Source organism: Pinus tabuliformis, chromosome 5_2 (genome assembly GCF_031772625.1).
Source record: "Pinus tabuliformis cultivar Carrire ecotype Pingquan chromosome 5_2, CPIR1, whole genome shotgun sequence".
NCBI classification, from domain to species: domain Eukaryota; kingdom Viridiplantae; phylum Streptophyta; class Pinopsida; order Pinales; family Pinaceae; genus Pinus; species Pinus tabuliformis.
This window is the reverse complement of record NC_142306.1, coordinates 1100711916-1100726631: the sequence shown is the minus strand read 5'-3', so window position 1 is coordinate 1100726631 and position 14716 is coordinate 1100711916. Positions and strand designations below refer to the sequence as shown.

Genomic DNA, 14716 nt, shown 5'->3' with positions numbered 1-14716 from the left:
GTGACAGTCGGATTTGTCAGTTTCCCCCCTCAGGCCACATCTGTTCCTCCTTCTGGCAGTTTTACCGTCGTTCCGCCTCTCACCAGTACTATTCCTCCATCTGTTGGTAACCCTAACCCTCCCCTCGCGGCTTTTGGCCCTCAATCGAACCGGGTACAACATCAACCACCTCCTCAGGTATCTAAGAAGAAGTACAAGTGTTACAAGTCCAAGGCGGATGATATCTTTCTCAGACTCGAAGAGGACATATAGTGGGGAGAGACTATGGATTTCGTCGACAGAGTCTTGGTTGGTTACATCAGAGGTCGGAACTACACGGCTGCCCGTTTGAAAGTCTGGGCTTCAGAGGTTTGGGGTCACCATCTGGTGGATATCCCCTTCGTGCAGACATTCGTGAGGGGATGGTTCGCACTGAGATTCGCTCATGCTGATCACACCAACTGGGTATTATCCTCCTACTGGCACTTTGAGCACGCCCCGATACTCCTGAAGCGCTGGACGCCCCTTTTTGATCCAGAGATTGAGCAAATAGGTATTGGACCAGTATGGATTCGGCTCTCGGGTCTCCCTCTACAATATTGGTGTGAGGAGATTTTCAGGCGGATAGGTAATGCTATTGGCACCTTCATGGATTATGACAAGTCCTATCTACACACAGGCATGATGGCTTATGCCCAGATTCTTATCAACCTTGATACTCAGGGCGGCTTACAGGAGTTCATCACGATACAGTGGAGGGACACATCTCGCAAGCAGATCATTGATTATGAAGGCATTCCATATCGATGCTGCAGATGCCACAAAGTGGGGCACTTATTCAAGGACTGCCCCCTCTTGCAAAAGATCAGGGGCCTTGATCAGGGTTTGGAGTCAGAGCATCCTTGTGGTAACCTTACACGACATGACAATGGCGTTGTACCTTGAACGATCGACAAGGAAGCGGTGGACACTCGGGGAACTCAGGAGACAGTGAGCACTGATAAGGGACTCCCTGCCACAAACCCATCTTCATCTCCTCCCCCTGCGAGTACCGGTCCAACATTGGAGAACATCTCGAGATCGGGTATGTTATCTACATCCCCCACTCTCTCTTCTCCTGTATCTGGTATTTCTGAAGCTCATGCTTCCCTTTCATATATTTGTACATCTCCTACTTCTTTATCACAATCGGTTTCCTCGCCGTTTATTGGACCTCAGGGTATTGCCTCTCCTTCCTCTATTCTTTGCTCTCTTCCCTTTCCCCCTCCCATCACTGCCCCCAGCATTCCATATTTGTCATCATCCTCTCTCCCTTCTCTCCCCTCCCCCTCCCCCCCTGCATCCCCTCGGTACGCTCTCCGATCTAGATCAAAGGATCGTGGACGTGACGCGATTGGACTGGACCCTGAGATTACCCCTGCCTCCCATAAACCCTCCAGGGGTCGACCATCCCATCTCACTAAAGCCAGACACACTGTGGGTGAAGAAGTTGCCCTCGGGCGACAACAAACTATTGATAGGGCCCTTAGAGCTAGGAACGGCCCTTTGCCTCACCCTCCATGAAGCTCCTATCCTACAATTGCAGAGGGTTTGCTAGCCCTCCTAAAAAACTAGCACTCAGAAGATTGCTCACCTCGACACAGCTAGACATTATATTCCTACAAGAAACTCTTTGTTCGGTTGTTTCTCTTACCACTACTTTTAATTATTGGCTACCGAACTGGACCTTCCACGCCCTGGATGCATCTGGGAGATCAGGGGGACTTGCTATTGGACTACACAACAAATCTTTGGAGCTCAGGAACATTTGGGGAGGTCGGGGATTTATCGGTATGGACATATATGCCCACTCTATAGAATCTGAAGTGCGCATTATGAACATATATGGTCCATGTTTGGATAGGGCAAACTTTTTGGAGATCCCTACTGGACTCAAATTTCATGCAGGCAAACAACATCATTCTTGGCGGAGATTTAAATTTTTCATTGGGATATAGTGAATCTTGGGGACACTCGGCCCAAGTAGATAGCCTCTCGGACACCATCTCTACCTTACTTGAGGAGCACCAGTGGGCAGACATTCCATCAACGAGGATACAATATACATGGACAAACAATTGCAGTGGAGACCACAACCTTTCAAGGAGACTTGATAGATTCCTCATCAAAGAAGCTTTTTTGAGCTCGCATCCGCGTATTCGACAGTGGGTTGGCACGGGAGGCATATCTAATCATCTGCCAATATTTATGGAATTAGACGATACAAATCTGAGGATCAAAAGCCCCTTCAAGTTCAACGCCTCTTGGCTCAAGGATCCTTCCTACATCCAAATGGTCACAAGTTACTGGGAATCCAACCCTATACAGGAACACGAAGAACATACAATAGGCTTTATCAGGAAATTGACAGAACTTAAGAGGATCTCAAAAATTTGGGCTCACTAGAAACGGGAAAATGATGATAATACCCTGAGGGAAGTGGAGAAGGCCATTGCCAACCATGAGGACTCTTCAGCAGGTACTTTCCTAACACAAGAAGATAAAAATCATTATACCTCTCTCATCACGAAGCGTTCCCAAATTCTGAAGGAAAGGGAGGAGAGTTGGAGGCTCAGAAGCAGGGCAATCTGGCTCACTGAAGGAGATGACAATACTAAGTTTTATCATAAATTTGCTAACGGCAGAAAGGCCATAAACACTATTTGGGAACTTCGTAATGAGCAGGTTCAATCGGTATCAACCCAACGGGATCTAGCTAGATTAGCTATTGACCACTTCAAAGGCATCTACAAGGCGCCCAGAGCTGTGAATATTTTGGAAATCATGTGGATTGTTGAATACTTTCCCAGATTTGTACAGCAGGAAGACTCGGAGGATCTGATGATGGAAGTGTCGAAGGAGGAGCTTGAGGCGACTATAAAATGGTTTATAAAAGACAAGAGCCCTGGGCCGAATGAGTGGACCATTGAATTCTACATAGCCTTTTTTGACATCCTGAGGGACGATTTTCTCAAGATTGTGGAGGATTGTAGAAGGAGTGGAAGAATTTCCCTAGCCATCAAATCCACCTTCATCGCCCTCATTCCGAAATCTGAAAATCCCTCCTCATTCAACGACTTCCAACCCATTTCCCTCTGTAACTGCCTGTACAAGATTATTGCAAATATCATAGCAAACCGACTAAAGCCTATCCTCTCCACACACATATCCTCAGAGCAGTTTGATTTCCTTCAGCACAGATAGATACATGAGGCTATAGCCACAGTGCAAGAACTCCTCCACACTGTGTAGATGAAGAAACAGAAAGGCATGATTCTGAAGGTGGACCTCTCAAAGGCTTTTGATAGAGCTAACTGGCTCTACATAAGATTACTTCTAACTCATCTTGGCTTTCCCTTTGCACATATCAAATGGATCATGAGTTGCATTAAAGACGTATCTTACAGTGTGTTATTAAATGGGGTAGCCACATCTTTCTTCCTCTCGGAGAGGGGTCTCAGGCAGGGATGCCCACTCTCCCCACTACTTTTCTTACTTATCATGGAAGGATTAAGCAGGGCCATCATAGCTGCCCGCAATAGGAATCAATTGGCTGGCATTAAGATATCTGAGAATTTTTATCTCACCCATCTATTATTTGTTGATGAAATTCTTTTTTTCTTAAATGGAAGTATTGGAGACACCACGGTCCTACAAAATATCTTCACTCTATTTCAACAGGAAACAGGGATGACTATAAATGATGGTAAATCTACTATTACTTCCTTTGGCTGCTTTCAACATGAGATGATATTTATTGCACAGCGTTTCCCTTTTACCTCACTGAACCTGGATGACGGTATTAAATATATGGGCTTTAGGCTTAAGCCTAATGGGTACAGGATTGTGGATTGGACATGGCTGATTGTGAAAGTGGAGAAGCGACTACAGGTTTGGTACCATAAATACCTATCCCGTGCAGGTAGACTAGTCCTTGTCAAAGTGGTGATTGAGGCCACTCCTATTTTTTGGATGACTCTGGCCTGGATACCTAAAGGTATACTAAACAGACTATAAAGTATATGTTGTAGATTTTTATGGAATGGCAATCAACCAGGTAGAATATTTGCCTGGGTCAAATGGGACACTATTGCAATGCCTAAGAGATGGGGAGGATGGGGTATCAAAAGGCTTGATCTTTTTTCCAAAGCCCTGGCAGCAAAGCTCGGTTGGCATCTTATCACCTCAAACAGCCTCTGGTCTTGGGTTGCACAGGTAAAATATATATGGCCCATGAACCTGATGGACTGGCTCAGACAACAGCATAGAACCAGCAATAACATCTCCAATGTATGGAAGGCGGTCATTAATGCTTTACCACTCCTTCGTGAAGGCATTACATGGAGAATAAAGGAGGGTAATGTTGTCCGTATTGGCATGGACCCATGGGTTGGTTGTGGAAATGCACACAGGGTACCGGCAGACTTGATAAGGCATTTACACAACAGGGGTATCACCCACATCAAGCACATCGGGGACAGGAACAATTCCTCCTTCCTACAACAAGCATGGAAATCGACCCGTGATATGGACATTCCTATACAGTGGTGACCTGATTAGCAGGAATACACGGATGCTCTTACACAGGCTCACATCCGACTTACCGAAGGACCGGACGAGATCATATGGGCCTTTGCCAAACACGGTACATATTCTCCAAAAGCGGGATATATGAGATTAATGGAACCATACAAACCCCCAAACATAAACCCGACTTGGAGATTACTCTGGAAGCTCAAGGTGGCCCCTCGTACCCACTTACTGATGTGGAACATTTTGTTTGATAAGATACCCACAGGGTCAAATCTGATGAAAAGATCCTTCCATGGCCCTTTCTAGTGTCACCTGTGTCGTAATGATGAAGAAAATACTGAACACCTCTTCCTACATTGCCCCACCACTAAGGCACATTGGAATTCCATCATTTCTCACTATCCTAGCTTAAAATTATGGCAAGGACACAACATTCTGGATGCCTGGAGTACATGGTGTCAAAGTCAAAATGGAAAATCCAGAAACTTGCCTCTTTTAGTTTGCTGGTCACTTTGGATCGCTAGAAACCATTCTATTTTCAACCATAAAATTCCCCACTTGCCTGTCATCCTTCTTCATATCATAGTGGATTATGATCTACTTCCCGAGGAGGACTCCACTGCCCCTCCCCACTCCATTATACCAGAAAACATAGACAAATCTAAACCGTGGGCATACTTTGATGGCTCTGCACAGGAGGCTAGATGTGGTGGTGGAGCCATTCTCCATCTAAATGATACACATTGCTACAAGATTCAAATAAATTTAGGAAGGGGAACCAATAATTATGCTGAACTCTTCACTGCTAAACATCTCATACATTTTGCATTGGAAAATAACTGCAGACATCTACAGTTGTTTGGTGATTCCAAAATCGTTTGCAAATGGTTAAATAATGCATCCCACTGTAATGCATTTTCATTGAGGCATATTTTAGAAAAAGCTAAAAGATTGATATCTTCTTTTGAGTCCTTTACCTATCGCCACATTTTCAGGGAGCAAAACACGAGGGCAGATCACCTTTCCAAAGAGGCAGCGCTTAGACAAGGCAATGACTGGCTGATACAGGAGGAAATAGATGGGACCTTTCACCAGCATTATCACAGACCATTTGTGGATACCAAAGATAATGGGCTATAAGCCCTATAATATGATCTGATAAACCTGTATATAGCATGTTTGTATTTACATATTTTTGGACTATATTATGTATTGTATATACAGCCTAGATTTTGATACTTAGTATCTCTCTCTGCGTAGAGACAGTTTACAATTTTGATCTTGTTCTCTCCATGTTAGAAAATAGGTATAGATACAGTTCAGCAGATATCAGACTCCCTGCGTGGAGATAATCATTACTATTCTGGTCAAAAGTTTTTGTTTATGATCTTGACAGGCAACTCTGCCTCCATATGCATATGCCTTAGCATCTAAAAATGTAATTTCTTTATATCAATAGAAATTACGACTTTTTCCGAGGGGAAAAAGTTTATACAACATGTATTTAAAAAATGTTTTTTTTTTTTTTTTTTTTAAACGGTCAGAATAGTTAACACAAGATGATGATAGTAAGCCAATATCAATTTATGTTTTTAATAGTGAAAGTTGTACAATTAATTGGATGGGTTACAATAAAGCTTAAGTTATAATCAAAATCACAATTAAAATGAAATAGTCAAAATATGGATGGGTTGTATCATATTTCGCAATCCTTTGAATATAAGTTTATTAGTTTTTACTATATTTTTTGCTATAAATATATATAGCTAGATGTGGTATTAGTATTTGTAGACATTAACCAATTTACTATATAAGTTATTATCAATAATAGTTTTACAGATTATAAAAATAATATAATATTTTAACCAGTTCAAATGATTGATTGAAAATAAATTAATAATTTGAACTAGGTGAGGTATTGTATTATTTTTATTTTTGGGTATAGATACATTATTATTCTATATTAATAAATTAGCAAATAAACTAAACAACTAGCATTATTATTTGAATAGGAGAAATGTAGTGAATACAACTTCCATGTGAAAATGTTATATTTTCCCTTATATTGTTACAACTATAGCGGTATTGCAAAATAACAAATGTCAATGGTATAAATTCATGGCAAGTTCCATATATATTGAAAATAATACCTTTAGGAAATAACGTGGGCCTTGCGTCTTCAGTTTGGCTAAAGTGTAATATATTTAGGGTTTACATTTAAATATACTCAAGCTTTTGCCATGTGAAAATTCAATATGGCTTACCTAAAGGATAATGTATTTAAGGTTTATCTTTGAATGGTGTAGTGAAGGTATTAATCAAGGTTTTGTGACATGAAATCCCCTTTAGTTGATATTGTAGATTTTTGTTGAAATTTTCTACAAATCAGCTAGCTCTGATACCATGTAGAAATTTCCTACCTGAAGATCACTTGATAATGCAATATACTAAAGCAAAATATTTGATCTACTTCTACAACCAATTTAGCGAAAGCTTAATCAACCATGAGCAACATTAATAAGAACACATATAACTGATATGGAGAAATCAGTCACACTGATAGGTCCCTATAATACTAGTGATTACCCCATTACTATTGTAGTTGTATCCCTTATTAATATTGTTGTGCCCCTATTGTCCCCATATTTTTATTACTGTGCCCCATAGAATCCCTCTATCGTTATTTTTGTGGCTTTATATTATTATTGTTAGGTCGGCTGGGTTATATTGTGACTCTTTAGACTCATATATATAGAAAGGAGGTTTTGTCATTTGAATCATCCAAGAATTATTCATTTATATAATGTAAAGGAGGTTGCCCCCTAGAAGAGGCTGAATTCTAAGGCGTTGATCTATCTTTTCTATCTTTTCTTGAGCTGGTTTCATAACATTTGGTATCAGAGCTTTGGATTCTAGGGTTTCGCTGCTCCAAATAGGTCATCATGGAATTTTCGCTATAACTTTTTTTTCTGCGATGTTTCAGAAGCTAAAAAAAAACCATTTGAGAAGAAATCGCGTTGAATCTCGAGTCCAAATTTCAGAGCTTTTCGTGCTATATTTGCGGAGATATGATCTGAGGAAGTTGGTCTTTTTGCAGACTCCTGAATTACATTCCAAACAAGTGACCTGGGGAAAATTGTCATAACTTTCTTTCTAAGAATTGGATTGAAATTTCGTAAGAGGGTACAGAAAGAGGATGGACTATAGTTTTTTGTATATATTTTTCAGAGCCAAAAGTCGAAGCAGTGATTTGTGGCATGTCATACAAGTTCGCTCTACTGAACTAGTCTATAATCAGGTCACTGTGGGAGATTGTGCATAACTCTTTCTTGGAGAATTCAATTTGGATCAAACTGGTGGCATTGGAAATAGGACGCAGAGGGCTACTACAGGTCGCAATTTCAGAACTAGATGATCCGAAATTACAGAGATACATCATATTCAATATCAGGCTCCTACAAAGTGAAAAAAGGTGTGTAGTTTTTTTAAAATTTTTGCATAAGCTTGGTTTGAAAAATTAGTTGAAGGAATTCAAAGGGCATATTAAAGCATTATTATCAGTAATTGATGCCCCGAGGAAAGAAAATGCAAACACCTAGTAGGCAACCTGAAAGCTCTAGCATGACTCATGAAGAAGAGGAAGAAATGCAACATGATATATCAAAATTACGAGACCAAGTGCAACAAGTGTCACTTGCACAAAAAGGAACAGAATCTAAGATGGATGGTTTAAAGAAAGATGTAGAAGCTAAGATGGATGGTTTAAAGAAAGGCGTAGAAGCTAAGATGAATGACGTGGAAGCTAAGATGGACGATTTGAAGATAGATTTGAAGACAGACATGGAAGAATTGAAGATAAATATGAATAAGTTGCTACAAGAAATGATCACTAATGGTGAAGGGGTAGTAAAGGAAACACATGATGAGAACAAAAGAAATGTTAATCATGATTCCATAGACTCTAATGTTGGATCGAAGACCCACCATATTCCAAAAATCGATATGAGGAAGTTTGATGGCAAGGATCCCGCAACATGGATATTACAGATGGAGCAATTTTTCGATCTCAATAATGTGCAAAACACACAAAAGGTACATATTGCAACTTTATATTTGGAACCAAATCAGTTTGTATGGTATCAATGGCTTTTCTCTCGTAAACAAATTATCACTTGGGCAATTTTTACTGAAGAATTGACAGCACATTATGAGGATACAAAAAGCAACACTTTTTTTAGCCAATTGATAAGTCTCAAAAAAAGGGTTCAATAATGGAGCACATTGAGGAGTTCCAAAAATTGAACATAAGGGTAAAAAATATTCCAGAGGAGCATAGGATTGATGTGTTCATAGGGACTTTAAAGGATAATATCCAACATGATGTTCGCCTTTGGGAACCTAATTCATTAGAAAAGGCATTCAAGTTAGCAAGAAAAATGGAAAGCAAAATTATGGCAACCAGGAAGCATACCAATCACAACTATAAAGATGGAAGTGTTGTTGCCCCTAGCCTTCCACAACCTATAAGGTTGACACCACAACAATTGGAAGAAAAAAAAGCAAAAGGGCTTTGTTACAGTTGTGATAGCAAATACACTAAAGGTCATAAGTGTGCTGAGAAGAAATTATTCTACATAGATTGTGAAGAGGAAGAAGAAAAGGAACAAGAAAGGTCAAAAGAAGAGGATATACTCCAGGAACAAAGCCTAGATAAAGAAGAAATGAATCCGACCATATCTTGTAATGCATTGGCTGGAATTACCACTCCTCAAACCATCAAGATAGAAGGACAAATCAAGAAGAAAAAGGTAATAGTGTTGATTGATTCAGGAAGTACCCACAATTTTATTCATTGTAAGGTAGCAAAAGAATTGAATTGCTTCCTATATCCAGCACCAGAGTGTCAAGTGATGATTGCAAATGGAGGAACAATAAATTGCTCTGGAAAGTGCCATAATATCAAGCTATCCATGGGAGAATATGTATTGACTAGCCCAATGCTTTCCATTCCAATGGGAGGTGCTGATGTTGTACTAGGAGTCCAATGGCTACAATCCTTGGGTACAATAGCTTTTAATTTTCAAGAACTTTTCATGAAATTTTTTGCAAAAGGAAAGGAAGTTGAATTAAGGGGTATTGCAGGGAAACCAGGAAAGATAATCAGCTCTAACGGTATGACAAAGCTTCTAAAAAAGGAACAAAGAGGTGTAATTGCACAATTATGTTCGCTAGATGTTTCCACATCAGAATCATCTATTTCTCCAGATCTCCAAAAAGTCTTGGACAATCATTCCAAGGTATTTGAGACTCCCAAAGGTCTCCCACCTATTCGTGATCATGATCATGCTATTCATCTGATTCCAGGAAGTGTTCCTCCAAACATCAGGCCGTACAGATATCCCTATGCCCAAAAGAGTGAAATTGAACGTATGGTTGCAGAAATGCTAGAGGCTGGTATAATTCAACCTAGTCAAAGTTCTTTCTATGCTCCAGTAGTATTGGTGCACAAGAAGGATGGATCATGGCACATGTGTCCGGATTATAGGGAGCTCAACAAGCTCACTATTAAAGATAAGTTTCCCATTCCTGTCATTGATGAATTATTGGATGAATTGCATGGATCAATTTACTTCACCAAGTTGGATCTTCGTTCAGGATATCATCAAATCAGAATGAAGACTGAAGACATTCCAAAAATAGCATTTAGAACTCATGAGGGTCATTATGAATTTTTGGTCATGCCTTTTGGCCTTACCAATGCACCTTCAACATTTCAAGGTTTGATGAATTCCATTTTCAAACCATTCCTTAGAAAATTTGTGTTAGTATTTTTTGATGATATACTAATCTACAACAAGTCTTGGAAGGATCATGTTGAACATGTTGACAGGGTGCTACAACTATTGGAGGAGAAACAATTATATGCAAAAAGATCCAAATGTTTCTTTGGAGTACAAGAGGTGGAATATCTGGGTCATATTGTATCTCATGAAGGAGTTAAGGTAGACCCTAGCAAAATTAAAGCCATTAAGGAATGGAAAATCCCCACATCCATAAAGCATCTGCGAGGATTTCTCGGGTTGACAGGGTATTATCGCAAGTTTGTTAAGAATTATGGGAGAATAGCAGCACCTCTAACAACATTATTGAAGAAAGATGCATTTTCATGGACTCCAGAAGCAACAAAGGCCTTCGAACATCTTAAAGAGGCAATGTGCCAAGCACCGGTCTTAGCTACACCAGACTTCACAAAAACCTTTATTGTGGAATGTGATGCTTCAGGAAATGGAATTGGTGCTGTTTTAATGCAAGATGAAAGACCCATTGCTTTTGAAAGTCGTCCAATCAAGGGAAAGTTTTTACACAAAGCTATTTATGAGAAGGAAATGTTGGCAATACTACATGCACTTAAGAAATGGCGACCCTACCTAATGGGAAGACACTTCAAGGTAAAAACAGATCATGATAGCCTTAAATACTTTTTAGAACAAAGATTATCCTCTGAAGAGCAACAAAAGTGGGTCACAAAGATGTTGGGTTATGACTTTGAAATCATCTACAAAAAAGGGAAGCAAAATGTGGTGGCAGATGCACTCTCAAGAAAGGATGAGGATGTGGAAGCATTGTTGTGTGCCATTTCTATTATCCAACCAGATTGGACCAGATTGGATAAATGAAAAAAGGGGGAAGTGGAAGAATGATGAAGAAGTGTGGGCACTTATTCGAAAGTTACAACAAGATTCCAGTACATCTGATACATTTAGCTGGCAAAATGATTCGTTATGGTACAAAGATCGCTTATACCTCTGTAAGAATTCCCAACTCAAACAAAAGATTCTTATGGAATTGCACACTTCTCCCTTAGGAGGGCACTCAGGATTTTTAAAAACTTACCACAGGGTTAAGAAGGAATTTTTTGGGATGGCCTTAAATCAGATATTCAAAAGTTTGTGGCGGAATGTTTGGTTTGCCAACAAAATAAAGTTGAAAAAATTAAGACCCCGGGTCTATTACAACCTTTATCCATTCCAAGCCAACATTGGGAGGAGGTTTCAATGGATTTTATCACAGGTTTACCCAAGTCTGAGGGAAAGAGTGTCATCATGGTGGTAGTTGACAGACTTACCAAGTATGCACACTTTTGTGCATTATCACATCCATTTAAAGCCAGTACAGTTTCTACTGCATTTATGGAAACAATTCAAAAGCTACATGGAAACCCAAAGATTATTGTAAGTGACAGAGATCCCATTTTCACTGGAAATTTTTGGACAGAATTATTTTCTTGTCTTGGTACTCAGTTAGCTCATAGCTCATCTTATCATCCTCAATCTGATGGGCAAACTGAGATAGTAAACAAATGTTTGGAAGGATATCTTCGTTGCTTTGTATCTGATAAACAGACACAATGGGTCAAATGGTTGCCTCTGGCTGAATGGTGGTATAACACTTCCTTCCATACAGCAACAAAAATGACCCCATTTATGGCACTTTATGGATATCAGCCACCATCCATCACATCATATTTAAGAGAAAATTCTAAGGTTCAAGCAGTGGAACATCACATTGAACATCAACAACAAGTCCTCCAACTCTTAAAGGATAACCTTGTGTTGGCACAGAATAGAATGAAACAACAGGCAGATCAACATCGCAGCAAAAGAAGTTTTGATGTAGGTGATTGGGTATTCCTACGGCTACAACCATATAAACAAATGTCCCTCAAGCAAGCTAAGAAGGATAATAAATTATCACCAAAGTATTATGGTTCGTACAAGGTGTTGCAAAATATTGGTACTATGGCATACAAATTGGAGCTTCCTGCAGCTTCTCGAGTGCACCCAGTTTTTCATGTTTCATGTTTAAAGAAGGTTATAGATGACAAGCTCCCAATTCAAACAATATTGCCAGAACTTGATGAGGAAGGAAAAATTATATTGGAACCGGAAGCAGTCACAGAAACAAGAACTCGAAAGCTACGAAATCGATCAATTTCGGAGTATCTCATCAAGTGGAAGAACTTATCCACTGAAGAACCACATGGGAGAATGATAATTTTATACAGAAGCATCCAGAACTACTCAAGCGTTGAGGACAACACTTTTTTTGAAGGAGAGGGGCATGATAGGTCCCTATAATACTAGTGATTACCCCATTACTATTGTAGTTGTATCCCTTATTAATATTTTTGTGCCCCTATTGTCCCCATATTTTTATTACTGTGCCCCATAGAATCCCTCTATTGTTATTTTTGTGGCTTTATATTATTATTTTTAGGTCGGCTGGGTTATATTGTGACTCTTTAGACTCCTATATATAGAAAGGAGGTTTTTTCATTTGAATCATTCAAGAATTTTTCATTTATGTAATGTAAAGGAGGTTGCCCCCTCGAAGAGGCTGAATTCTAAGGCGTTGATCTATCTTTTCTATCTTTTCTTGAGTTGGTTTCATAACACACACATAACATAGAAGAATTTACATGGGGAAAGCCTCAGCCTAAAACCCCAACTCTGTATTATCATACATAGGATTTATACAAAGCCTTAGCTCTCACACAGCTAGCCAGCTCTCAGTACAATCCTCACAGATGAAGGTGGAAATACATCAAGATTACACAAAGCCTTAGCTCTCACAGCTAGCCAGCTCTCAGTGCAATCCTCCTGGATGCTCACAGGAAATCAAGACTTCTCCTAAGCCTTCTCCTCTACCCTCCAAGCCTCCTATTTCCTTGTGCAGTTTTTCTTGGGTGATCCTCCTGTTACCAAGTGTAACACTAATCTCACACCCTATAAAACTACACAATCCTCAAGGAACCTTAAATTCTCATCATGGATGAGCTTCCTTTATAGGAAAAATATTCATCCAACTAATAGTACACTGTCCCTTCTCTAATCTCAACTGGGTCTTTGTCTGAACTGACATGCATGAGTTATTCATGAGAGAATCTTCAGTTATTTGAAGTACAACAGTTATATGCAAGCATGCATTAACTAACTAAACTTACTTAATTTAAACAAATTGTTTAAATCAATTATAACTGGACTTGACTCAGTTAACTGAGCCAACTAATTACTACTCAAATTAGAACTCATCCTTATCTCTTTAACTGATGGATAAATTCCTCAATTAATAGATAAACTGTTGCATGTCCTCACATAGACTTCAAGTTTGTTTTTCCTTAACTAATTAACTCAAGATGAATTAATTAATTAATTTACAAACTATTGTTAATATCAAATTCGAATTTTACTTCCTATTTCTAGTCCAGGGACTGACTAAAATAGGAATCCACACTGCACTGCTAAAAATAGAACTTCTATTTTTATCACTTCCATTTTTCATTCCCTGTTGCCCAATCCACTACTGATGCCCAAACTGCTATTTTTAGCAATGCTATTTTTAACACTTCTATTTTTAGCAATTTCTTGCTGCCAATTTTCAACACTCCCTCTCAACAAGAAAGGATTCCTCTCGAACCCGATCTTGTACCTTCAGAATGTTCTGCATCCAACACATCTACCAAGTGTGGTTGCTCCAGCAACTCTCGGAACAAAAAAAACTCCCAACTGACCTCTCTGTTGGGCTATAAACATACTCTGATGCTGAAGTTCTACCTGCTGCTGACAAGTGCTCCCTCTCTAACCTCTGCGCTACTGCAACATCTCCATGCATCTTGCACTGTTGCACCCTTCTCTATGCTACCCTGCACTATGCAACACACTTGTGCCTCTCGCATTGTTGCAACATGCATGCTCTGCATTGTCTTAGGATTCCCTGCACTGCAGCTCTCTCTGCCGCTCCATCCGCATCTGTCTCTACCCAATCAGTCAATTCATGCGACTCCTCATCGGGGCTCCTATAGCAAATTCGAATCAAAGAGGTTAGGTACTTCAAGAATCATGCCCCTCCTCCTTAGGACGATCACTCCACATCGCCCCACCTCCTACCTGGAGGTATGGTTGCATGTGATTCCTCTGCGCACCTGACTCAAATTTCCCCCTACTGGAGGTCTCTGTATGAGTATATGTATCTACTCGATATCCTCTCAGCTTCCCCTGTTGTAGCTGCTCCACAACCTCCTGAAGCTGCTGCACCAATCACGGCTCCTCCACAATTGTCTGAGACTTCTTCTGGCACTGCATGTTGAGAGGTAATTTACTCTCCC

At 39.8% G+C, this 14716-nt stretch overlaps 1 protein-coding gene across 1 annotated transcript; it reads left to right on the top strand.

The window, feature by feature from the left end:
* Window positions 1-264: 264 nt before the first annotated feature.
* LOC149163081 (uncharacterized) lies at window positions 265-924 on the top strand. The gene has a single exon (XM_089435338.1). The coding sequence runs from the start codon at window positions 265-267 to the stop codon at window positions 922-924; it is 660 nt and encodes a 219-aa protein (XP_089291464.1).
* Window positions 925-14716: the final 13792 nt, after the last annotated feature.

Excerpts from the sequence above, each read along its gene's own strand:
- LOC149163081 (XM_089435338.1), top strand. The coding sequence starts at position 265 with ATGGATTTCGTCGACAGAGTCTTGGTTGGTTACATCAGAGGTCGGAAC.